General features: G+C 42.7%; 3 protein-coding genes and 1 long non-coding RNA gene across 6 annotated transcripts in view; 2 read left to right on the top strand and 2 right to left on the bottom strand.

Moving 5' to 3' along the window:
• The window catches only part of nt5c2a (5'-nucleotidase, cytosolic IIa), a 32629-nt gene extending 23864 nt beyond the window's left edge, over positions 1-8765 (top strand). For both annotated transcript variants that reach the window (XM_053436321.1, XM_053436322.1), the window contains exons 16-18: positions 5982-6042; positions 6885-7061; positions 7167-8765. In XM_053436321.1, coding sequence (XP_053292296.1) covers positions 5982-6042; positions 6885-7061; positions 7167-7385 — 457 coding nt within the window. In that variant the 3' untranslated portion in view covers positions 7386-8765. The remainder of the gene's footprint in view (positions 1-5981; positions 6043-6884; positions 7062-7166) is intronic.
• A 2208-nt stretch (positions 8766-10973) lies between these two features.
• borcs7 (BLOC-1 related complex subunit 7) lies at positions 10974-12316 on the bottom strand. Its single transcript, XM_053436326.1, has 5 exons — positions 12146-12316; positions 11664-11726; positions 11488-11531; positions 11382-11402; positions 10974-11253 (listed from the first exon to the last, which is right to left on the bottom strand). The coding sequence occupies exons 1-5, from the start codon at positions 12275-12277 to the stop codon at positions 11202-11204; spliced, it is 312 nt and encodes a 103-aa protein (XP_053292301.1). The 5' UTR covers positions 12278-12316; the 3' UTR covers positions 10974-11201.
• Positions 12317-13863: 1547 nt separating this feature from the next.
• LOC128453430 (steroid 17-alpha-hydroxylase/17,20 lyase) lies at positions 13864-20766 on the top strand. Its single transcript, XM_053436324.1, has 8 exons — positions 13864-14172; positions 14267-14405; positions 15146-15381; positions 15831-15917; positions 16567-16785; positions 17866-18035; positions 19275-19378; positions 20156-20766. The coding sequence occupies exons 1-8, from the start codon at positions 13864-13866 to the stop codon at positions 20425-20427; spliced, it is 1536 nt and encodes a 511-aa protein (XP_053292299.1). The 3' UTR covers positions 20428-20766.
• LOC128453433 (uncharacterized) lies at positions 19985-25301 on the bottom strand. Of its 2 annotated transcripts, none has more exons than XR_008341505.1 (3): positions 24941-25301; positions 24632-24681; positions 19985-20395 (listed from the first exon to the last, which is right to left on the bottom strand). It is a non-coding gene; the product is annotated as an uncharacterized LOC128453433 (long non-coding RNA). The 2 variants fall into 2 exon arrangements; XR_008341504.1 differs by lacking the exon at positions 24941-25301 and adding an exon at positions 24770-24930.
• Between the last annotated feature and the right edge of the window lie 1407 nt (positions 25302-26708).

A 26708-nucleotide genomic window follows, 5' to 3' on the forward strand; every position in this document is an offset into this window, starting at 1 on the left:
CAATATTGGTCTCAGTGGGGGAAAGGTGGGTGCTACTGCCACCCTCACTGTCCTGCAAGGTTAAGCAAACTCTGACTGGTGGTTCAGTGTCAGCTGAAATACTCTCTGTATCACTCATTATTCTGTATCACTGATCATGAGAGAGAGAGAGAGAGAGGGGGAGTGTGTGTGTGTGTGTGTGTGTGTGTGTGTGTGTGTGTGTGTGTGTGTGTGTGTGTGTGTGTGTGTGTGTGTGTGTGTGTGTGTGTGTGTGTGTGTGTGTGTGTGTGTGTGTGTGTGTGTGTAGCTTAATTTGTAATATTTTGTATACCACTACTACCTAGAAAGTGTCAGACACTCAGTGCGTGAAGTAAAATAAAACTGGTTAGAGCCAACTGACGGTTTAAAAAATAAAAAAAAATTCTCCGACAGGCAGAGACGCAACGCGAGTCGCTTTAATAAGTAAGTACAAACTGAAATAAAAACAAACTTCAAGCTGAAGAAACCCTAAACGTTAACGGAAAAGACCCGCGAACCTGAGTGACTGAGAGACAGAGAGCTGTTCTGTGAGTGAGTGAGCAGAGCGGTGTGTGAAGGGGAGGAGCGCTGTGACGCTGTGTGAGGATTTTCATTCAGTCCGAGCACAGATATTGACTCGTATTACTCGTATAATACTCGTGCTCGGCAAAAGTGCTTTATCCGTACCGGATACTCGTTTCAGCCGAGTATCCGGCTCATCTCTAATGGTATGGCTGTGGAAATTGAAACCTCATTAGGCAGACCTTGCCTACATGCATTCCTTCCCAGGTCACATTATAACTACTGAGTTCTGAAGCCGTATTCATCGTGACATAATTATTCTACTACAGCAAGCTAACAATGGAGTACATGTAAATTACGTCACTTGCTGTTCACACTCAAGCTTGGCTAATACCGTTATGCTAGCATTTTCGAGCTCTTAAAACACTTCCAACTCAAACAAGAATGAACCTCAAAAACACAATTTGGTCTACCTTAAGTATATAATTTCTCCCTCTATTTAAGCTACAATCATCCACGTTTGTCACTATGTTAGTATCTTGAGCATGTGCCAAACACGTCTCAGCTCATTGTCATTTATGTCAATAGAGTCAGACCTTGTCAGACAGCTAGATTTTGATGATCTAGCGCAGGGGTGTCAATCATACGGCCCGCCAGTGGGTCCAGCTCAGCCCGCCGGATGCAAGGCATGCTCTAAATTAAAAGATTAAAAATTAAAATTGAAATAATAAATAAAAAAGACCAACTGCCAACTCACTCTATGCCAGTGATTCTCAAACTAGTGTCGCGTCCGGGGGGGGGAAATCTGAGGCGGAACTAATGTTTTGACGTCGGCATCTCTTTAACAGTCGAACAGTAAACAAATCGTTCTTTCGCCGTAGCCAGGGGTCTGCCAACGCGGCGGGGGGCTGGAATCCCACTTCAGCCGGTGCGCACCAGCCCTCACCTTTTACTTTCAATGCGTGCGTCAGACTCCTAGGTCCGTGTTCCAAGAAGGGCCGGACCCCCCCCCCCCCCCCCCCCCCCCCGTTATGTTGGTTTCATGTTGGTATCCACCGCCGCCACGTCCCCCCATCCTGAGCGACGCTATGTCGTTCAGGGCGGAGGGGCGTGGCGGCAGCGGCGAAAAAACAAAAGGGGGGGTACGAAACTATTATGCTAGGATTTTACTGGTCTGGCCCTCTTGAGATCAAAGTGGGCAGTATGTGGCCCCATAACTAAAATGAGTTTGACACCCCTGATCAAGCGGATAGTTTTGCAAGGAGTTAGGCAAGAAAAACACCAATATAGGAAAGGGGGGCCTCCACAAGACATGATGCACAGGGGCCTCACAGGACCACGATCCTGCCCTAATGGTGGGCTTGATGATGAGGAATTGCAATAGACAAGTCTGGGGGTAACAAAGGTGTGGCTTTTTCTGCATCTTCTTGAGACACAACGTAGGTGAAACAATTTAATTTAAAGGAAAAGTCAAGGGCAAAGATAACTTTGGTTTAAAAACTAGCTTAATGGTATAACTGGGCATAACTAGTATAACAAGTGTTTCATAATAATGTCTTCGAAAGGAAGATTAAATGAGATGAATAGAATAGGGCCAAACACAGAACCCTGTGGAACTCCATGATCTGTACACAGATGACTCATAGTTAGTTTGTATAAACTTGTAATAAGCCTAAAAAAAGACTTATACCAGCTTAGGAAGGATCCTTTAAAGCCAGTTAACTGTTATGGTCTCTGTAGAAGAATGTGATTATCAATACTGTCAAATGCTACACTAAGGTCTAACAAGACAAGGACAGAGACTAACCTCATTTGTGACTTTCAAAATTCAAAAGGCCTCCACACTGCTCCAGTGGTGTCTTCCAAGTGTCCGTAAGCCCTGACCTTCAAATTCATCTCAAAACGGCGTAGACAATGTTTTCAGTTCACACCGTTTGTTCACAGGATTGTGGCTGCCCATTACTTCAACAGCTCTACTCTGCTCTACCACTATGCTCTAAACACCGACGGCGGAACCAATCCAGCATTGCGAAGGGAGGTGAACCCACCCTCCGTCTCTTGTCATGTTTCATGTGACGCTGATATTTCCGCGACCTTTCCGCTCTGTTGGGCTGCTGGTGCTTTAGCTGCAGACGGCTGCAGACGATCCAAAGGAAGCTGAAGTTCGGACCCCATCATCAAAAGGTCTGGGGAGCTGCCAGTAATGGAGTATGGTGTTACCCGGTAGTGCAGCAGGGTGTGGAACAGGGTGGCAGAGAAGGGAAGACCATCCACCAGGTATGCCCTGACTCTGTTTTTTAGTGTCTCATTGAAACTCCTTATCCCCCCCAGTTTGCCTCCAGGGGTTAGAAGGCTGTGCGGATGTAGTTAATGCCCGGCGCTTCACAAATGTTGCAAACTCGGCTGAGACAGTCTGTTATCTCTAGTGATGGTGTCAGGGATGCCCCACCGAGCAAAAAGAGAGGCGAGGAAGTCTGTGACCACCAGAGTAACAGATGCTGTGGGACACCATGGAGCTCACCGAAGATGTCAACCTGGATGTTTTCTCAAGGTGTGGGTGGCCACTGCAGAGGCTGCGGTGGGCAAGTCTTCCCACTGACGAGGCAGGCTGTGCAGTCTTTTACCATAGACTCTGTCGATACCTGGCCACCACACCAAGCCTGGTTGTCTGTCTGCAGTGTAAAGTGCCGTCCATACACGTACATGTGCCACAGCTCACACGCCCAGACACAGGCCTGCGCTTCCAGCTCCCCAACTGAGTATGTTTGATTAGCTGAGGTGAGGCGCAGAGAGGCAAACACCAGAGGGCGTTCAGTGCCACGTTGGTGCTAGGACAGCACAGCACCGATCGTGGTATTTGAGGCATCACAGGTCAAGATCGTGGGGCTCTCTAGGTCAAACTGTGCAAGGCACAGCAGCGATGTGAGCTGTGCCTTGAGTTGGCAAACAGGCGGCAGAGAAAGTAGTCCATGTCTAAATGGCATCCTTTTCGGCGCTCTCGCAGCTGGGCAGTGATTGTGGAGTATTGGGGAAGGAAGCGCAGGTAGGCTGTCATCCCCAGGAATAATGCTAGCAGGGCTGGCCAAGATGATTCAGGAAGATGCTGCACATTAGAGTGAAGTGGGCTGAGGCCGTTAGTGGTCAGGCAAGACCCAACAAACTCGATGGTGGGCACAGCAAAGATGCACTTTTCCCCCTTCAGTGTGAGGTTGTTGCTGGTGAGGACATCAAGCACCCTAGTGAGGCGCTCTTCATGGATGGCCAGTGTCGCCTGTGTAGGTGAGAGCGGGGTAATGTGGGACATCGGGTAATGTGAGACACCCCCTCTATCTAGGCAACGGAACACATTGGTGGTCATTTGACCATTATGTTTTCAAGCCCCTCCCATTCCCCCCTTGCCATGAAGCAGAAGTTGGTGCTGGTGCTGTGGAAAGTTTTTTCACAAAAATTTGTTTTTTGCATGTAAAAGTAAATTGTCTTGCTTGGAACTTAATCAACTGTCGTGTCAAAACAAATTGAATCAGGTAGAAAAACTTATATCATACATCTTGGTGAACTTCCAACATATAAAACCATGTGATTGATGCTAGCTGAAGATTAGCCTGAATTGCTAAGAGATGTTGTTTTTTCTAAAACGGTGGCTGTGGGGTAAAGTGGGACAAATGCTGTGGGATAAAGTGAGACAGTGTCTCCACCATGAAGCACAAGTTAAGTTTAGTCTTCAACATATTTTAGTGTTATATTACATCATATATGTTTTATTTTTAATGTCATAAACATTGTAGAAAAGCCATCATGCCAAGAAACTGCACCAGGCAGACAACCTGGGGCCAAACACCCCTCGCAGAGATGGAGAGTGCAGCCGCTGAGGTCATGCAAGGAAAGAAGTCCTTTAGAAAAGCTGGAAGGGATCAAAAATATTGACAAGACAACCCTCAAAAGATTCATAAAGAAAAAAGAGAAAGTAAAAGTAAAATCATTAGCCTGGGGTGCAGTAGCTTAGGTAAAGAGAATATTCACAGATGAGATGGAGGAGGAGCTTGCCAAACACTTGAAACAACTAGCTGACCAGTTCCATGGCCTTGCTCCAGTTAAGTGCCGTGAACTTGCATTTGAATACGCAGAGAAAAACAATATCCCTGTCCCTGCCGATTGGACAGAGAACCGATGTGCAGATAAGCTAGGGTGTGCAAGAGATCACATGAATCATAATAATCATAAATTGACCAATCCCCATGATTCTGTTACTAGTCCGATATTAGTGGTTGTCAATCTAGCTGTCGGGATTTTAACTATTACAACATGTGTTGTTATGGTAGTTTTAAAGTGGAAAAAGTAAGTGGACCACTTTACCCCGTAGCTGGGGTAAAGTGGGATACAAGACCACTTTTTTTAAAACAATCATATTTTCACTTTCCTTTGTCCTGAAGACATTCTGATCATTTCCATTGCAAGAAAACAACCTGAATTAATGGTAAATGTGTAAATTTTACTGATATATCATTTTAGCTCGCCTAGAGGGGAGCAAATGTAAAAAAATCTCACATTACCCCGCTCTCCCCTACCACTCTGTAATTGAGGTAGATGACTACTCCGCGAATGCCAGCGAAGATGGTCGCCATGATTTTGTGAAAGCATCTGAGGTCGGAGCTGAGACCAAAAGGCACGCAGGTGTAGTGAAAAACGTTGGACACGAAAGCTGTGAGTTTGCGGCTGCAAGGATGCAGTGGCACCTGCAGGTAGCCCTGGCGAAGGTCGAGCTTGGAGAATGTGGAGGAGCCGTAGAACTTGGCCGTCAGTTCCTGTTGGTAGTGAATACTTGTTTGGGATCACAGCCTTGTTCATTTACCTTAGGTCAATGCATGGGCACAGGCCTCCTGACTTTTTTCTCGCGACAACTAAGTTGGAAATCCAAGGGGTCCACCTGCTCGATCATACCTCCCTCCAGCAGCTTTTGTAGTTAAGCAGTTACGTCATCACGCAGGGCAAGGGGCAGGTGGCGCAGGGGCTGAAACAGGAGGCACCTCAGGGTTGAGAAGGGGCTGGTTGTCAAAGCAGTGAGGCAGCTCAGACAGTTCAACAGTGAAGGCCAGCGCTGCACCCAAGACAAACTAACAGTCAATATGGCTGACCCGGTGCAAACAGAAGGTGATTGTGCCTACCATGCCAATTGTAGAGTGTCCATAGCCGCTGAACAGTAGAAACATTTAGGAGTGACTGCGAAGCCCCCATATCCAGCAATATTACTGTAGAACTAGATGGGACAGCCCATCTAGTTCCAATCTGCGCCACTTAAATGCCTGGGAGGTGGAGCTCACTGAGTGAATGGTCTTAGTTTTAGAGTCTCCAATTAAACTAACCCCAAGCATGTATTTTAATCTTGCACTCCAACTAGTAAGGCATCAAGCTCATGTGGAAGGAGTTGTGTTCTTAGATCACAGTACACTTTGTTTTGACTTCAGACATCTGGACAGCAGCAGCAACGAAAGGCCTGACATCAGCTCCCTGCAGGGACAGATTAAGGTAAGACCTCCTGTGTTTCACTCAGCTGCTTCCAGACATGCACTGGACTCCGCAGTACTCCATATTCTCTCCGGAAATCGATGTGTGAACATAGCCAGGGATCCCCCACTGGATTCACTATGAGCGAGTGGCAGGGAGTGTTTTCGAGCACTCGAAAAATGAAAAAACAAGACAACAAAAAATATCTCCTAGTGAAAAAGTGGTTTCACACAAATAGAAAACACAGACTAATATGTCAGGAGAGTTTGTGTTGAGAGCCGACGACGGTGCCAGGGTGCTATAAACAAAATCCTTAATATGTCACTTCCTGCCTCTATCTGCTGCACCTGGCTGCTCCACCTCTCGCCTGATTAATGCAGAGGATGGTGCATGTGTGAAAGGCAGTCTCTGGGTAAACTCTGTAGCCAATTGTCCGGATATTTCCCAGAGGTCATGTCTGAAAACGAGCTCATACAATAAAATGACAGATGATGAGTACCTGTGTCAGTGCCCTGGTCACAGCCCAATAAATATACCAAGCCTCAATGTAGTGATAAGGCATAGTCCTTTGGTGTAGAAGCTGAAAGAGGTACAGGACTGCAGAGCACCATCAAATGTGCATGTTGCTGTCACAACTAAAATATATGTATTTTACCAATCTTCTATCAATACTGTGACAACAATTTATTTCAGTACAACTTTATTAATCCAAAGTTGTATGTCCACACACAATTTGTAGAAAAAAAATTTGAATCACCTCTATACGAACAAAAATATTTTTCTTGCAGATCAAAAAGATTATGGCTGCAACGACAAATATCATTATGTGAAATTATTTCATGCATTACTCTTTGTCCTTCCAGAAAGCGACTCATGACATGGACATGTGCTATGGCATGATGGGAAGTCTGTTTCGCAGCGGCTCCCGTCAAACACTGTTTGCCTCCCAAGTGATGCGCTATGCTGACCTATATGCTGCCTCTTTCATCAACCTGCTCTACTATCCTTTCAGCTATCTGTTCAGAGCTGCACATGTACTGGTGAGAATCAAAATAGTTGCCACTCGGCCTCCAATGTGTGTGTCACTCTTCTTTACTTCAGGTACTTTTGATTCACAGCATTAAATTAAAGTTTTCACCTTCCAGATGCCTCACGAGTCAACAGTGGAGCACACCCACGTCAAAGTCATTGATACAGAGTCTCCACTTGCCACACGAAACCGCCAGGACATCGACTTCAAGGAGATGAAGTGCAAACGGCACCAGCTGAACAGATCAATTAGCGAGATTCAGCCTCCCCATTTCTTCCCTCAGGCTCCACAGGAGATCACCCACTGCCATGACGAGGATGACGATGAGGAGTAAAATAAGAAGTCTTTGTCTCACTTTAGTTTATCTGCTTTGAATGTTCGAAGTTCATCTTTTTCTTTATCTATAGGGCTGAGTCTGACTGTCAGATCCACATGTTAATTTGTTGATCCATTTTTACATGTAGTACAACACTGTCTAACAATCTGGATGTAGATTCAAATTTACTTACTACCTTACTGGTAACTGTACCTGATCCAACTAATTCACTATAATAAAGTGTATAGAGTATTATAAGATCAAGATGTGAGACAAACTGACAGTAAGAGAATATCTATACCTTATTTGGCTAGAGCAGCTGTTGGAAACTGGATCCTCCTGGTTCTGCTTGGTTTGTTAAATGTTCTGCTTCATTCAGTTTATCAGGAAAGAGAATCCACTATTCTTTTGTTTTCATTTACATTTTCAGTGTAAATAGGTCACTGCCCTGTTTCTTACTCCTGCATCATACTTGTAACTTAAAAATGTGCCTGAGGTTAAGATGCTAACCATACCTAATTTAAATTAATGGGATTTGTCAAACATTGTCACACATGCATATTTGGGACAAAAATACTTTTGTTCTTCCAAAGAAAATCGTCCAATGTAGGGATGTGATGCTATGATAAGGTATTTAAGCTCAGTAGAGTTCAACAGAAGAAGAAATAAAGTTATTACTTTAAAGGAGATTATAGTTAGACCTGTCCATTACCAGCTCTTTGTTGGTTTGTTTGTTGGCAGATTATGCAAAGACTACTGAACAGAATTCCACAAAATTTGGTGGAAGGTGAAGACATGGGCCAAGGAAGACAGCATTACATGGTCTGGTGTGTATTCAGACAAAGGGATGAATTCAGGAATTTCTATCACTTTCTTTAACATAGCAAAACCGGGCCTTTGACTTTTTCACAGATTTCCCAAGGAATAATTCAAGGATCTTGATGAAAAAAGGCACATTTAGGGGACTGATATACATGAATGTGAGCACAACTCTGGATAAGCACAACACAGTTCAGCAACAGATTTAAATTTTTCATCATCTTGTTTTATCGTAAACTTGCCGAAGCACATGCTCACAGACAGTTTCACCTCTTTAATAACCCAGTTCTTCCCCTCATTGTTGTACAATAGAAGCACATTTCAGATATTCCATGTAATCAGAAAGACTTGAGGCAATCTACCATACATAAAATGGCAATAGATGTAATGTGGATATTTCCAAAATGCACTGTTAAACGGTTATGGTCTTATTCACCCCACTTTCAGCTGATACAGTGAGTGTGAATGAGAATGTTTGATATATAATTAATTCTGATCAATAATTTTTTTTCTTATGCTCTGCTATAAATGTTGCACACTACCTGATAAGTTTGAATAAAAACCTGAACTTATTGTTGATCAGGGGCATCATTTATAAAACGTTTCATACCATAAGACAATGGTAAATGGTCTGTATTTATATAGCATTCTTCTAGTCTAGATTACCCTAAGGGGCCATTCGTCCAAGGATCCTTCTTCAGCATACAGTTGGGGAAGTCTGGGATGAACCGCCAACCTTCTCATTAGAGGACGAATACTCTACCCCTTAGCCACAGTGGCAGCTAGAGTAAGTGCACACTAAAGCAGAAAGTGGCGTATAACGTTGGATTTATAAAACTACGCTAGCACACCTGAACGCAATGTTCCTTTTATAAATCAGTCCACACAAACATTTGTCAGAGTTTAGTCAGATCCTGAAATGGAAGTTTGAAGAGAAACACTTTTTATATATATATATATAAGTTTATTATGTGCTCTCTGTGTGCCTGACAGCAATGTGGAAATTTACTGCACCAATTTCAAACGCATACACAAACTATACGAATGTTAAAGTCGTATACGTACTTGGTGATACAGGCACTGTTAGAAGATATTGTTAAAAACATTTAATCACTTGGTTCTGCAACTCAGCCAATTTGTTGTATCTGCTCTATTTGCTTTAAGTTGCTTTATATATTTTACAATTGAAGGGTCTTATGGAACCGTTGACTAATGATTTAATCTTAATGATGAAGTGGATTTATAATCTGGCTTTAATTCACCTCACGTCTGCATCATCACTTTTCTGTTTTCTAGATGTTAGTATTGTAATAAACCTTTGCTTGAGTTGTAAGAATTAAGTATTTCAACTGAACGGTAAAGAGGAGTAGATGCAGAGGGTTACAATAAAAATAGCTTTCATTGATACAATTTCATATGGTACAGCACACAGCCTAGGCTCTATGCCTTCCCTCAGAGTTGGTTGAACAGTGAGAATCCATTCTTTGATACCTACTGTAAGTTTGTCCAACTGGGCTGTGTTGGTGGTGGAGGTGGTGGTAAGTACTACAGGAGCTCCACAAAGGACTCTACTGTCGCCCTTCCTCTTCACACTGTACACTGGGCGGCTGTGGCTGAGGGGTAGAGTGGTCGTCCTCCAACCTGAAGGTCGGCAGTTCGATCCCCAGTCTGACCCATCTGCATGCCGAGGTGTCCTTGGGCAAGATGCTGAACCCAGAATGGCCCCCCATAGATTAACAAAGTGCTGCGAATAGATGCACTGTATGAATGTGTGTGTGAATGGGTGAATGTAAATAAATAAATATGGCACTGTGGATACGGTAAAAAGAAACCTTATCTGTGGATTGTTGGAACTCAATAACAGCCCTGGATCTCTCAGCCAGCTCATCAACTGAAAACTCTCCATGTCTTAGTGTGGAACACGTGCAGGATTAGGTTACAAGAGTCAGCAGCACAGAATCAGGGATATTTTCAGGGTCAAGCAGCTGTTCAGCCTTCAGGCTGCAGATAAGTTTGTCCCTTTGCTCCTTATCATGAGTCTGAGGTGATGCTTCATCCAAATACTGGCTGCACGAGAAGGACTCTTCATTGTAAGGCCATGCAAGACTGTTTTCCTTTTCAACTACTTACAAAATGAAAACTGTAACTGTTAAAACAACATTCTTGTATGCCAAATTTAAATTTAAATCAAACTACTTTGGCAAGCATAGATATTTGGACCAAAGCATCTTTTACATCTCTGAACAGGGATGTGTTGAGCTGAAGAGACCCTATTAGGTTATGTCACCACACAGTTCTGAAGCAGTGTGTTGAACACATTTGCAGTTTGGATAGTGATGAACTCTATCATTGCAGTTCACCAGGATCTGCTATATCTTTGAACCACAAGAACATTTGATTTGTCCCTACCAAAACTTAGTACAACTAATCATTTTTCACCTCATTCAAAAACAGGAATTTCCTCTTGTTCACTTGGATTTTCTTAGACCCTAAAAAGAAAAAAATATTTTCACATGTGTGAATCAAACTAGTGTAATGAAAAAAAAATATAGAACATGGTCACAATTATAGTAAGAATTTCATGTACTTGTTCCACCGAAGCTTTAGCTGCAGCAAAAAGACAAAGTATTAACCTCCACCACTGGAGTTAAGTGTTAGACTCATACCATTAAAGGAAAGAAAAGTCTTATTAAAGATATATAGCTGTTCTTTTTAACAGGTGTGTATTTGATGCTTGCCCATTTTATAAAGTTTGATGCAGTGTGTCATTTGGACAAGCAAAGTTGATACACTCAAAACAATACTTTAATACAACGGTTGAAAATGTTTTACAAATTATCAATGGCTGTTGTTTAGCAGAGCAATTCTTACAGAGCCGTACTTATTGGTGAGTCCCACTCCCTGCTTAACCAGTCAGCCTACAGTTTTAAGGTACAAATATGGTAATAAATCCTGTGGATGTTTCAGTCCTGCTCAGACAGTGTTGACTTGGGTTGAGGTTGGCCTGCGTCATTGTCACTTCAGCAGGTGTCTTAGCTGGTCTTGCAGGTTTTTAGAGTGCTCAACACTGGAGGACAGAAATAAGTGTGCACAGAAGAGGCAGTTCAAGTCATCAATTTATGTTATGGCTCACGAAGGAGACAATGACGTCAGCTTGAGCCACTAAAGCATAAACAAGGTGGTGTTAAGACTTACTTCTTCTGGATAGCCTCCTGCCTTAACGACAGACAGACACACAGACACAATTCAGTATTCAGTTTGAACAAAATTCAGTGAGCTCAAGTTTGTGACTTATACTCACTGGTACTGTAAATGTGTGGTAATGATGGACATTTTTCTCAGACTCTGGAAGACAAGAATAAATCACTTAACCTCTTGTTACTTCACTGAGTTGACACAAGCACTCAATGAAGACCAACACTGAGAAACTCCTGTGTTTTCTCATCTCTGTTCAGTTGAGTGTACATTCATACTCACATCCTCAGCGTGAAGAATGGCATCCTCCTGAATCACCATATTCCTTGCTGCTTGACCAAGAAGCTGAAAGACAACAACAATCAGGTGTGTGTAGGACAAAAAATTGACAAGTTAACAGTTATTCAGTATTTTTGTTGTTTCGTCAGACAAACATGTTCCTATGGGCTTGGTCTTTGTATTATACAGACGCGGACAGTCTGGTGCATTTTAACATCTAATCTGCAAGTGTTTTTTTATCAATGGTATTTATTTGCATTATGAATTTAGTTCATAGTAGCCTTCAATAACTTTAACAATTTTACGACAACAAAAACTTTAAGGCAGCTTTTCAAATATAATTCGCGCCCCTGGGCTTGGGACTGAGTGTAGGGCCGGTGATTTTATTTTGTACACACTCGCAGCTCTGGTGATGTTTCCGGTTGCGCTCTTCATTTAGCGACATCCTGATGAAGCTTGTGATAAAATCACTGGTTTCACTTTACCTCCTGACTTCGGGATCCTTTCAGTACCTGGCGGGTCAGCGCTATCACGTCACCGCTACAGGAGCCCACCTTGTCGGATAATAAGCCTTTGACAGACTGACCGAACCGCGGCTGCGACTCAGCTGACGCCATTTTAAGTTGTTGTTATCGACGGAGTGCAGGCAGGTCCAAAATACTAGGGTTCAAGAAGCAAGTGAAAATACTAAGCAGTTTCAGTATAGTCTCATATTGTTTTAGTTAAATTGTCTGTTTGAATGTAAAATGATTAAAAAAATAAAAACAATCATTGTCTATTGTTATTCATTATCACATGCATCTAAGATTGAGATGAGAGAGAAATCCAGCAGTTTCCTCAGAGAGCAAATACTGGCCACTTTTTAACAGGAAAAAAAACTCTCTCAAAACCAGTATCAAAGAGGGCAGCCATCTGCCCCAGTTGGCTGAGTTGAGGGGAGAAAAATGGGGAAGAGAAGAGAGAAGAAAGAGACCTGGAACAGTTGTGTGAACAACATATTTAAGCTCTGCGAGACTGGTTGAAATAATAAGAGTAATATTTATAGATGTAAATATGTGATTAATGATAGCAACACCAGTTATTTATAATAATAATAATTATTGTTATTATTGTTGTTTTTGTTATTGAGTAGTTTTGGTTCTAGTTTCAGCAGCAGTCAGTGACACCTGCATAATATAAGCGAGAGTGCGGAAAGTATGGGACAGAAAAAATACAAATTTAGTGACATGTAGTGAAATAAATGGGGGGGCACAGAGCGAGGCAGAGAGAGAAGTGCTCAGTTCCCACAGCAGTCTAGGCCTATAGCAGCATAATGGTTCAGGGATCACCTGAGCCAGCCCTAACAATCAGCTTTATCGAAGGAATGTTTGAAGTGTGACCTTAGAGTTGGTGTCTGCCTCCTGAACTCAGAGAGGGAGCTGGTTAGCTGTAGACTTATTTAGATCCTTTACCTCAGTAAAAGTAAAAACACAGTGTGACAAATACTCCACCATAAATGTAGTTGTCATCGAAATGTAGGACAAGCACAGAAGTATTATCAATCTGTTTCATCCATAGGCGATACAACTAATCCTTTGAAGGTAAAGAGCGTATACCCAATCTATCAAATGGCTGACATGGAGCTCACCTTCAACCGACTGTGCTGTGAGGAACAGGCAAATCATGGAGGACACAGGGAGAACATGCAAACCCCACACAGAAACGCGCAAAGTCATACCCAACAACAGCGTCTTGCTGTGGCGTGACAGTTAGGCAACTAGCCACTCACAAGTGCTTGATATTAGAGACACGTAAAAGTACTCAAGGAAAACTGCCCAGGTAATAGTATGACATATTCTTGTTTCAAGATAGGAGTTCTTTAATAACAGCTGTTAGTCAGAAGTAGCTAACTTGTCGAAATGGAATAGTCTAATAAAGTTCCTAAAATAGTACTCCAATTACAGCAGTGGGTTACTTTCCACCACTGTTGAACACACTTTCACAGTTTTATGTTGATAAGTTTTGTCATTGTTTTCTGCAAGGATTGAATAAATCAAGTGTTGTCTTATCTTGTTTAAATTGGCACTGTGTTACATTTTCAGTGTCAAGGATTTGGCATTGAAGTAACTGCATAAAAATGTGGCTCAGCCGTCCTGCACAGCTCCTCTGTGATGCTTGGTCGCCGCTGAACCAGACCCCTCTGTCAGGGCCTTTATCCACGCATATGGCTTGGTTTCTGTGTCTGTGTGCATTTTTGGCTCTGGCTTTTTTAGCAGTGCACTTAAAACTCAGATTGTCCATGCATGGCCCCCAGGAGCCCCCCCACCTTCCTACACTACCCCTGATCGGCAGTTTGATGAGCCTGCGAAGCCAACAACCTCCTCATGTGCTTTTCAAAGGACTTCAAGGGAAATATGGACAGACGTACTCTCTAAAGATGGGCTCCCAGAGTGTCATTGTTGTCAACCAGCACAGACATGCTAGAGAAGTCCTGTTGAAGAAGGGAAAGACATTTGCAGGGAGACCCAGAACTGTGGGTATACCTCCTCTTAACGTCTTCTTCTTGTGCTAGTCAGCAGTTGTCATTTATACTTTTTCCTTCTCTATCTCTGCCCTGTGTGATGAAGGTGACAACTGATGTTCTGACCAGAGATGGGAAAGATATTGCATTTGGAGACTACAGTGCTACTTGGAGGTTCCACAGGAAAATAGTCCACGGAGCTCTCTCCATGTTTGGAGAGGGCTCTGCATCCATTGAGAAGATCAGTGAGTACACTTCCCTCCACACTCCTTTCAAATTCCTCTCACTCAACATCAAGTTAATATAAATTTATATATATTTATTATTTTTGCTGCCCTGTATTCATGAAAAAGCTTTAGTTACTGGTTAATTTGAAGAGTAGGTTAACATTGGTTATTTTTCAAAAATGATCAGTTTAGGCATATCACAAATATGATGCATTGTTTTACTATAAACTATCAAACAGTAAACAAAGTAATTACACCAGCCCCAACATCAAATAGTGCATGCACAGTCATTTCTCTCTCTCATAATCTACTCATGTTACCCTGAGAGTGTATAGTCTTTCTACATAATGTGTACTTTTAGTTTTGACATTTAAAGCACTTTTTGTAGGGGGTTTGAATTACCTTGTTGTATTTCTAATTCTACTTAAGTAAATGATCTAAGTACTTATTCCACCATGGTTGACAGCATTGGGAGGTGGCTGCATAAAAAACTACAGAATTCCAATCTCTAATGGGTGTGTTGCATAAATCTTTCAAACACCTCTCAATCACACACATGCGCCTACACCCATATTTTCAGTTAGTAGTTTTTGTACAACAACGGTGCTCTGTGTATCGAGCAACATTAAATTGGGATCAATATGTTATAAAAAATAAGTGAACAAATGTTCACTATACGATTTTTTTTAAACCAAGCATTGTGAACATGTCAGTAAATAAATACGCTCTGTCCCCTCCACCCACTGATCCTGCCTCAGTCTCTGCAGAGGCCCAGTCTTTGTGCTCTGTCCTGTCTGAGGCAGCAGCTGCTGGACTAGCTCTGGATCTTTCTCCTGAACTGACTCGTGCTGTCACTAACGTCATCTGTTCGCTCTGCTTCAACTCCTCCTACCACCGTGGAGACCCAGAGTTTGAGGCAATGCTGGACTACAGCCAGGGCATTGTTGACACTGTGGCAAAGGACAGCCTAGTTGACATCTTCCCGTGGTTACAGGTAGTCAATATGAACACTGAGGAAAAACTTTGGCACAAAATATTAATAAAGGGATATAAATTAGAATTTACATACAGGAAAAACAGAGACATGATTAAAGGTGCTTTCTAAGTATTTTTAAACATCAGTGTGTTTCACCATCACTATGCGAGTAAGAACTACTCTTAATGTGGACTTGTGGGTACACAATTGTGTCAAATTGTATGTTTTTACAGCAGTTATACTGATTCAAATTAATATAGTTATTTGTTCATGTTGAATAAAATTTTCCTTACTGCGTCAACACTGAAGCAACACTTATTTCAAAAATGAAGGATGGAAACCCAGTTTCTTGAGAATTTAGTCATACAATTAAAATATCTACAATAATACACACACACTTTTATCATATACTATATCATAATGTATTTGTAAAACCTAGTCCATGTCGGTCTCTTTGTCTGTCACAGATGTTTCCCAATGCAGACCTGTGCCTTCTAAAGCGGTGCGTTTCAATCCGAGACAAACTTCTACAGAAGAAATATGATGAACATAAGGTAAAGTATCCCATTTTAAAATGATACTGTATTCTCTGTGTGTGAATATATATGCTCTAGAAATTACTACTGGGACGTAATTTGTCAGTGACTGAAGTAAAAGTGGAAGTAGTGTTCAATTAATTGTTTACTTGGCAGTACATGCCTCTTCTATCTGAGATAGAAAAAAAAAACTTATTTTTAAAAACAACTAAGATACCTGTCTTTGTGTATCAAGTCAGTCACAGGCCAGCCGAATACACAATTCAAAAAATATGAAGGATAAGGTTAATAATAAGTATATTTTATTATATTTACTTGGGTTTAAATGGGTCTTTGTAGTTTGTGATTTGTAAGGTTATAGATGTTTTATCAGGATGTTTCTCTATAAATCAACAGGTGTGTAATTCTTATAATGTGTCATTACCTGGTTCTTTTTTAAGGCAGATAAATACTGGATAGGAACTTAAAACTAATATTATGTATAGGCCATCAGTAACCCCTTCAACCAATCCAACTCAACATCTATCTGACATGTTTTTGCTCCAAATTATTGCTATTGTGAAAAATACTGTGGATAGCGATATAACTCACTGTAGCAGTATCAAGTCAATGTATCTGTTAAATGAAATACAATTAACAATGAGACAATACATGGTGACCCCTTCAGGCAGATTACAGTGACCATGTGCAGCGAGACCTACTGGACGCTCTGCTGAGAGCCAAACGCAGCGCTGAGAACAACAACACAGCAGAGGTTAGTGCAGAATCTGTGGGCCTCAGTGAAGACCATCTCCTCATGACTGTGGGAGACATCTTTGGAGCCGGAGTGGAAACCACAACCACTGTACTCAAATGGGCTGTCACCTACCTCATCCATCACCCACAAGTAAGGTTTAATCAGCAGCAAGGTGCCATCCACTTATGATGATCTATGTAAATAAACTCATTCAGTCGGAGTTTGGTTTATTGTAAATGTTTTTTTGTTTTCATTCCTTTTTTTTTTACTTTACGAGAAAACTGTTGAGTTATTAAAGTAGCAGTTCCTCTGAAATCCTGTAGATGGCCCTCTAACTCTACTGAAGTTAAGGAACCAAGGTTTAATTTCCACAATTGAGGATTTTGATTTTATAGTTGATGTAATATGAAGTAATATATTTGAGAAATAATAAAGCTAAAAGAGAGGTATTTTATCTGAGTGACAGATATTCTATCACAGTTAGCCATTGTTGCCATCACCAAATCAGTGGACGGTAATCTAGATTTCAGAAACCTGTGGGTGAAGTCATAGATGCTAAAACTCAGCAGAGTAACTCAAAAGATGTTGAAACTGATATATTTTATGAAAGTGATGATTAACTTTTGTTAGAGAGACACAGCTGCAGGAAAGATTGACATTTCTGTAAATGAGGGGGGAAATTCATGCAGAGCTGCCTGAATCTAAACTACATGTCACACCACACCGTCTCCCCTTTGAATAGCCACTATCCATTTAAGGTTGAAAATAACAAAGCATATTTGTTTGTGTTTTAAGTGTAACATTCTATGAACCAAAACTTTTCAAAACCATGACTTAGGGCTATGGATCCTTCTGACTGTGTTTCTGTGAGTGTAGGTGCAGAGAAACCTGTGGGTGAAGTCATAGATGCTAAAACTCAGCAGAGTAACTCAAAAGATGTTGAAACTGATATATTTTATGAAAGTGATGATTAACTTTTGTTAGAGAGACACAGCTGCAGGAAAGATGGACATTTCTGTGAATGAGGGGGGAAATTCATGCAGAGCTGCCTGAATCTAAACTACATGTCACACCACACCGTCTCCCCTTTGAATAGCCACTATCCATTTAAGGTTGAAAATAACAAAGCATATTTGTTTGTGTTTTAAGTGTAACATTCTATGAACCAAAGCTTTTCAAAACCATGACTTAGGGCTATGGATCCTTCTGACTGTGTTTCTGTGAGTGTAGGTGCAGAGACGTATCCAGGAGGAGCTGGACAGTAAGGTGGGATGGGGGCGGTCACCCCAGCTCAGTGACAGAGGCAGTCTACCCTACCTGGAGGCCACCATAAGGGAGGTGTTACGCATCCGCCCTGTGGCTCCTCTTCTCATCCCCCATGTGGCCCTCAGTGACACCAGGTACACTCAACACTGCCAATGAATAATAAATGACCTGGGTGACAGATGTGTTCCAGTAGTGAATCATGGCATCAAGCGATAAGAAGAAGCGCAACTTTTTTGTGATTGTGAATGAGGTGAAGAAAGTAGGATGACTTGGTGGCCACAGCAGTGTTATCACTGATTTAAAAAATGCACTTAGTGGTAACATTGGTGTGTCAGGGAACTTGTTGTATGCATATATGTATTTCAATAATCCTATTAAAAATGGCATTTAGAGACAGCTGCAACATCCCCAATCTATGAGATTTAAGGCGATTATTGTATTCCCAAAAGGAGCTCTAAGGAGAGTGGCAAATATCTAACCGTGTTAATCATATCACACAAATACCTGTCGGCTAATACTGACCAGAGTGGTCAGTGCTTGTGTTTGTACTGGGATGGTTTGTTTTTGACAGTCTGTGTAATACTGGACTCAGTTCAGCACAAAATAAATCGAAGATAAACAAATATAATCTAAATCAGCTGATGAGTAAGTCATTGTCATGGGACAATAAATCTTTCTGGTCACTTTACACTTGTTTACTCCTAATCTTCTATATGCTTATACTCCTCCAGCAGTGCATCCAGCACGCAGCATATCACACTGAAGTATTTATTTTTACAGCAATTGCACTGATTACTTCACACAGTGGTATCCTAACCTCCACCCTCGTTTGAAAATTGAAGTTTGAAGGGGAACATAGTTTATTTATTTTTGATGTGGCCTCCAGTGTGCTCTGTGTGCTCTATATTCCTGACAGCACAGTTGAATTCACTGCAGTGATTTTACACACACACACTCACTTTATGAAAACTTAAGTCGTACATGTTGAAACAAAGTAGTAGAGGTTATTAAAAACTAATAATCTCTTTTTTCTTTATGGAACAGTTATGTTGCAGGAGCATAAATAACACTCCTGGTTTAATGTTTTGAGTTTACACATTCAGTCATCAAGTTAGTTTTTATAGATCCCAACTTTTGCGTGTGGTGTAGATACAAATAGGGTCTGAAAGGTGTGCAGGCTATAGTCATAAATGAGGCCCCTGATCATAAACAATCAATACAGCATGAAATGTTACGTTGAAGTGACATGAGGCCAATTCTGGAAGATTTTGCCCATGACCTTGTTCCCATGATTAAAAAAAAAAATGTTGACATTCATTCTGAGAGAACTCTGTTCATATTAGCTTGTCCTCTATCACTGTGCTGCTCTGTAGCATTGGGGACTTCACTGTGAGGAAAGGAACTCGAGTCATCATTAACCTGTGGTCTCTGCACCATGATGAGAAGGAATGGAAAAACCCTGAGTTCTTTAACCCTGGTGAGAGGAATCTTGTGTGTACTATGCCATATCATTTTTACCCTGCAACATGACGAGCTTAAGTCAATTGTCATAGTTGGAGCCAGTAGCTCTTGCTATTCTGACCTTTGACAGATAATTTATTCTGTTTCATGTTTTACTGAAGTCAATCGAATTAATGGTGACACAAACAAAGAAGCAATATCCTGCCACTGTTAGTGATGTTAAGGACATGCTGTCATCCTTATGACCCTCCTGACATATCTTTTATTAAACTAGGATTATGGTCTAAATGCAGTAAAACATGTAGGAATCCTGAGAAGATTAAAATTCTGGGTGAAAAGCAGAATATGTTGAGGATCCCTCAAACTTAACTAAAAGTTGAGTTGAATTAGTGTTTCCCAATACAATTTAAGAGAATGACATTTTATCTGTGTTGCTCACAACGCTGAAAAACAGCAATAGCCATGTGTCTTTACAAACAAAAAATCGTAATTTCGCAAGACAATGCCAACTTTACCTACTGGAGCCATTGTCTCTGGAAAAACAAGTTGAGGTCTTAGTTCCATTCATTTGGACGGCTGGGGTGAAGGCAGATGTCAAATCATGGACAAATAACACCAAGTATGAATACCTAGATGACTTTTAATAACTGGCCCTGCAAGATGGCATGGTTGCATGATTCTTAGACAATTAAGTATTTCTTACAAAGACCCAAAATATGATCACCCAAGAACATCAAACACTGCTGTTGGTATGAGGAATGTTGATTCTAACCCCAGAATTCTCCCTTTGCAGGTCGGTTCTTAAACAATGAAGGCACAGGTCTGATCATTCCGTCGTCCAGCTACCTGCCATTTGGTGCAGGGGTCAGAGTCTGTCTGGGTGAGGCCTTGGCCAAGATGGAGCTCTTCCTCTTCCTTTCTTGGATCCTACAGCACTTCACCCTCTCTGTACCATCAGGCCACTCTCTGCCCAGTCTGGAAGGCAAGTTTGGTGTGGTCCTCCAGCCAGCCAGGTTTAAGGTGAACGCCACACCTAGAGCAGGGTCGGAGAGAAACAAGTGCTAGGCATGTTAAGACTGGCTTCATGTTCTGGACAGCAATTGCTCTCAGTTGTGAAATGAACATCACACAGTACATCAATCATGCAATGGTGAACTTGACATATCAGAACATCTCTTTGATGCATGAAATTTCTTATGTGTCAACTAACTGTTGAACTGGCGAGATACCTGAAATATTGGCTAGACAAGGGCCTACTTATCAACATTTAACAGACCACCAGTCTGTCACTTCTAGAGTCGAAGACTAAATATATTGATTATGCAGGTAAGAGTGATATGACCAGTGTCTTTTAAGCAGCACTGATTCGAAGCATCTACATACATACAGTATGATGTACTGACATTGGTCACTCCACCTCCACAGCAAGGTATGATATCTGTACCTATTCTTAAAATATATTTCTTACTGTTTATCCATTAAAATAACATTGTAATAAATGAGCTGTTGCATGGCTGTTTGGAGAAACAGATTTTTGTTCGCCATATAACTAATAAGAACTTGTATATGCAACTATTTATGCAATGTTGGTGAAGTGTCCAGTTTACCTTTTTGGCAAAAGTTAATATTCTCATTTAAGACCATCTGTTTTCAATGTCTACAAACTGAATGTCAACAAACATTCAGTCTACAGAATTATTTCCTTTTTATAAAGTTCCACCTTGTGTAACATCTTTTGGAATCAAATCATGTAAGTTATTCTTTTAATGTATTAAATTACCTACAACAGTTATTTATGTTGTTTTTTTTGGGGGGGGGGGGGGGTCTTGTGTATTTTGTTTTTATTTGGAGTATTTTGTTTTTATTTGGAGAAGGAAGAAAGCAAGCTCACCACACAATTAAGATTGAGGCTATTTGTACTGGGTCATGTGAATAACTTATCAGTCTGGGTTTTGTGAGCCTGATTCTGCAGCTTTAGCTGTGTTTCTGTGCCTCTATAGCTCTACCCATTCAAACACCTTGTCTTGACTGACACACAGAGCTCGCCCCATTCACTCGCACCCTCATGGTAATTGGTTCGACATTCAAAATACTAACAAGAAACAATAACAGCCTGAAGTAAGTACTTTTCATTGCTCTGCAGAGATAATATTATATAAGCTCATAACTAACTCAGTCACACAAATGCGAATATAGAAACTGATACATTGTTACTGCTTAAAAGAGTGACTGTAGGATTTAAACATTTGACAGAAGCTCCGTAACAATTTTCACGCAGAAATTCAGGCAATCCTGAAATAAAGTTTACTTACTAGTAAGACTTGGTAGATAAAGAATACTTAAGTAGATTTTACAGGCAATATTAACCCTTAGGTATAAAATATACTCACATTTTGCTAGTAAATTGTATTTAAACTAAATTTGTATCTAACTTTGAAATAGTTTAAATTAACTAGCTTTTATTTACTTTATATCAAGACATTTCAAGTATTATTTAAATATTATTTGATCTGGTGGGCATTACAACATATCTAAAACAGTGCTAGCAGCAGTACTGATGACATTCATTTGAAAAACATTTCAATTAGGGCATGTGACCTTTCTTATGCATTTTACCTCTTTAACAGGTTTATTAAATGTGTGGCTGTATGAGGTATTTTTCTGTAATGAGTGTATTAGCTACAGTAGATGGCGGTCAGCACATCCGAAGAAGCAGAAGCACAGAAGCTAAGTAATGAACTGATCTGGGTGGGGTCAGCAACAAACGTATTTTAGACATTTCAAAAAGGTGCCAGCCTAGATCCTTAGTTTGTTTTGTTATTGTGTAATTTCACTGTTTAAGGGACAGTTCAGATTCCCAAAGTCATCCATGGATGGTAGCGCTGTCCTGGTGATGTGCTGGGCGAAAATGCGGATGGTGCCGTTTTACAGAGGGCGAACTTCACCACCCTCTGTAAAGCCTTACGGTTCAGGGCGGTGCAGCTGCCATACCAGGCGTTGATGCAGCCAGTCAGGATGCTCTCTATGGTGCACCTGTAGAAGTTGCAGAGAATCCTGGAGTCCATGTGGAGCTTCCGCAGCCTGCGGAGGAAGAAGAGCCGCTGCCTGGCCGTCTTCCTGATGGAGTCTGTGTGATGGGTCTGTAACAGTGTTAATTTTGGCAGCTATTTTTGATTTAGTCTTAGTCTTAGTCTTTTGACGAAAATCCATATTAGTTTTAGTCACATTTAGTTATTTTTATCCTTCTTAGTTTTAGTCTAGTTTTAGTCGACGAAAACAAATTACATTTTAGTCTAGTTTTAGTTGACGAAAACGAATTACATTTTAGTCTAGTTTTAGTCACATTTAGTAGCCACATTAAACTCCTTTTCTTCCCTGTTCAGGCCCAGGGACCCTGTGTTGTGTCTGAAACTGCATACTAGTCTAGCTTGCAGTACTTAAATTGTTTTGGTTTAGGGTTGGGGTTACTTTTATAAATTTAAAAAGCAGGGGTCGGCAACCTTTAATTCCAAAAGAGTAATTTTGCCCCCCCTTCCCCCAACTAAAATTTGTCTGGATCCGCAAAACCTGTTTGATAACAAAGCTAATAAAGTTTAATATAAAGTTATACTATACTAAACTATAGTTTGTTGCATTTACAAAATTATATAACGACAATAAAGAAAACTCTTGACATTTTATTGCTATTTGTACCTGTTACAACAAAGGAAAATACCGAACACTTATGAAGAGAAGAAAATACACAGGAAAGTGTCGGCCTACTTTGAAATAAATTAAACAGAGAACTTTGTAGGGCTATTTGAGTCCTCCCCTTATTTGTGGGAAACGTATGAAATAAGAAGTACACTATTTTGAAATAAATAAAAACATATAGCTGCAGCCTAATAGCTTAAAATATATATTTAGTTGTAAATGTGAACAAAAAGTGAGAGCAGGTCAGGCTAGAGGCGGACACAGTAACTGAAGCTCGGTACAAACCAACTGCAGCTTCTGCTTTGATCAATAAGCTGCTGCGCTGATCTCTGAGCAGCTGAGATCAGAGGAACTCTGTTTTCACTGTTTCCATAGTAAAGAAGCAGTCAGTCACTGAGCGGGTGCTTCACGTCTGTGATAGATAGTTAAAATGCGGATGGTGCCGTTTTAGTTTTGTCAAGTGTCAAACAGAGAGTTGCATGCTATTAAACTTAATTCCTCTAACATTACTTCTAAAGCAGTGGTTTAAATAATATTCAAGTGTGATAGATGGTTAAAGTGAATAATTTCCATCTGGATTAGATAATCTGCATTCGATTAGTATAGCCTGGTTGAAAGATCTGCTGATCGATTAATACTACCTGCAGAGGCCGGATTAGGGGAGCTCTGGGCACGGTGTCATTCTTGATGAAGCTGACGCAGAAGAAACACCGTGTCCGAGTCACTTTATTAACATCTCCCCTTTTCAGGGCACAACATTTGGAGACACCGCTGGGATAAATGTGACGGGGGCCAGCTGTCCTGGATAGACGTCCCCAATCATCATTCAACCCCTCACATCTACAGCCAAGGTGGACGATAACGTGTGGTGGATAAACAACTGCGTAGAGAGACTTTCATGCAATCTGAGGTCAACTACTGGTGCCAGGAGAAATGCGTTGTCTACTCCGCAGGGAGAAAGTTCTACATCACATCTACATTGTCCGAGGATCAGAGACTGAAATGGATCCCTCAGAGCGAGAGAACTTGAAGATAGAAGTTGGTGGTGCTCTGTACACATTGACAAGAGATGCTTTGTTGAAGTTTGTGATTTTCTAACTATTGCTGGTTCAGTATATGAAGAGGTATCAGGCAAAAATCGTTCCTCTCCCACATTTTACATGTCACAAATCACTTAGATAGAGATGAGTTTGATAAACTTGAGGATGAGGGTATGGCAGAGCAACTGATTTTGAGAGATACAATTATCGAGCTGCAACAGGCTGCACAAAATGCTGCACTAGCAAAGGCAGCCTCAGAGGCCAAAAATATAGATATGGTGCAAGAGCAAGTCGTTCAGCCTTAAGGAGAGCGGTTGCAAAAAGAGATAAAAAAACTACAATTAGCATTAGCATTATCACAACAGGAGAGATCAACTCAAACCGGTGGAGCCAAAAAGTCAGTGAGTGGGGAAGGTAATAATGCTAAACAAGAACATGACTCAGCTCAACAGACCCCACAACCTCGTGTCTCCTTACAATGGAGTAGAGAATTCAAAATATCAGGTCAGTGAGCCAGGGGAAAAGGACAAACTTACCTTCTCTAGTTTAGCACACCAAATCGAGCAAGGCATCAACAAGGGATTTCCTGAAATAGAAATAGTTGATGCAGTGATTAGGGCAATCGCATCAGGCTTGCAGTTACGCAGCTACCTGGAGGGAAAAAACAACCTTACTGTCAAGGTTTGTGGAAGGAGATGGACCCAGGATGCAGAGATTTTAACAAAAAGAGTATTTAATATACAAAAAGGTCTTTAACAAGACAAAAATAAAACAGGAACACTAACAAATAACACTGGTGACAAGGTGCACGGAGAACAAGGAAGGGAAAGCAGGGGAAAACAAACCATATCTCACGACGTCTAGAAATGTGTAGAACAACAAACAAACCGACCAAGGGCTTGGGGAACACAGAGGCTTAAATAGAGACACAGGGAAGGCTGGGGTAACTAGCCACAGGTGCAACACATGAGGACTGGGAAAGACAATCACCGAGACAGGAAGTGACACACGAGAAGCTGGAAACAACACACAAGGAAGGAGAGACTACAAAATAAAACAGGAAACAGAACACACAAGGAGAAACAGAGTGCACACATGAAAACAACAGAGATCTAACAGTTAACAGAAAACACTTACAAAATCCTAACTATTAGACCGTTACAGAACCCCCCTCTCAAGGGCCGGATACCAGACGGCCCCAAAACAAAACCGAGCCGGGAGGGAGGGAGGAGGGGGGTTCTTAGGCTCGGGATGGCGACGCCGTGGCCGCTCAGGGACAGAGTTCTGAGGCTCAGGAAGACGGCGCCGTGGCCGCTCGGGGACAGAGTTCTGAGGCTCGGGAGGGCGGCGCCGTGGCCGCTCAGGGACAGAGTTCTTAGGCTCGGGATGGCGGTGCCGTGGCCGCTCGGGGACAGAGTTCTGAGGCTCGGGAGGGCGGCGCCGTGGCCGCTCGGGGACAGAGCTCTGAGGCTCGGGAGGGCGGCGCCGTGGCCGCTCGGGGACAGAGTTCTGAGGCTCCGGTGGACGGCGTCTTGGCCGCTCGGGGACAGAGTTCTGAGGCTCCGGTGGACGGCCTGGAGGCCGGTCAGGAGCCAAGCACGGGAGCTCCTCAGGCGGCCAGCCCGAAGACCGGTCAGGGGCAGAGGGCAAAAGCTCCGACCTCAACCCCGGCCGTGGGGCAGGAACTGGAGCTTGCACCGCGAAGGTCTCCGACGCCAGAACCAGAGTGGCGTCTGCCGGGACCCTCCGGCACGGGACAGGAGCAGGGACAGTAGCAGGCACCGCGGGGACCTCAGACGCCGGAACCAGAATGGCGTCTGCCGGGACCCTCCGGCGCGGGACAGGGACTGGAGCGGGGACAGGAGCAGAGACTGGAGCAGGGACTGCAGCTGGCAACGCGAGGACCTCCGACGCCGAAACACACGGGACGTCAGCAGAGAGGCTCCGGGGCGGAGCAGGCACTGGAGCAGGCACTGGAGCAGGGACTGGAGCCAACGCCGGTGTGAGGATCTCTGAACCCAAAACACAGGGGACGTCAGCCGAGAGCCTCCGGCGCGGAGCAGGCACTGGAGCAGGGACTGGAGCCAACGCCGGTGTGAGGATCTCCGACGCCGAAACGCACGGGACGTCAGCCGAGAGCCTCCAGCGCGGAGCAGGCACTGGGGGAGGCACTGGAGCAGGGACTGGAGCCAACGCCGGTGTGAGGATCTCCGACGCCAAAACACAGGGGACGTCAGCCGAGAGCCTCCAGCGCGGAGCAGGGACTGGAGAACGAGCTGGAGCTGGCACCGCGAGGATCTCCGACGCCGGAACACAGGGGACGTCAGCCGAGAGCCTCCGGCGCGGAGCAGGCACTGGAGCAGGGACTGGAGAACGAGCTGGAGCTGGCACCGCGAGGATCTCCGACGCCGGAACATAGGGGACGTCAGACGAGAGCCTCCGGCGCGGAGCAGGCACTGGAGCAGGGACTGGAGACAGAGCTGAAGCAGACGCTGCTGTGAGGACCACTGACGTTGGAGAACGAGAGACATCAGCTGGGAGCCTCCGGCGCGGAGCTGGGACCGGAGCAGGTGCTGGAGAAGGGACTGGAGAACGAGCTGGAGCTGGCACCGC

The sequence above is a fragment of the Pleuronectes platessa genome, chromosome 12 (assembly GCF_947347685.1).
Source record: "Pleuronectes platessa chromosome 12, fPlePla1.1, whole genome shotgun sequence".
Taxonomy (NCBI): Eukaryota; Metazoa; Chordata; class Actinopteri; order Pleuronectiformes; family Pleuronectidae; genus Pleuronectes; species Pleuronectes platessa.

Excerpts from the sequence above, each read along its gene's own strand:
- LOC128453430 (XM_053436324.1), top strand. The coding sequence starts at position 13,864 with ATGGCTTGGTTTCTGTGTCTGTGTGCATTTTTGGCTCTGGCTTTTTTA. Across the intron at positions 14,173-14,266 it reads TTGCAGGGAGACCCAGAACT|GTGACAACTGATGTTCTGAC; the intron begins GTGGGTATACCT and ends TGTGTGATGAAG. Across the intron at positions 18,036-19,274 it reads GTGGCCCTCAGTGACACCAG|CATTGGGGACTTCACTGTGA; the intron begins GTACACTCAACA and ends GCTGCTCTGTAG.
- borcs7 (XM_053436326.1), bottom strand. The coding sequence starts at position 12,277 with ATGGCGTCAGCTGAGTCGCAGCCGCGGTTCGGTCAGTCTGTCAAAGGC. Across the intron at positions 11,727-12,145 it reads AAGGATCCCGAAGTCAGGAG|CTTCTTGGTCAAGCAGCAAG; the intron begins GTAAAGTGAAAC and ends GTTGTCTTTCAG. Across the intron at positions 11,403-11,487 it reads ACCACACATTTACAGTACCA|GCAGGAGGCTATCCAGAAGA; the intron begins GTGAGTATAAGT and ends TCTGTCGTTAAG.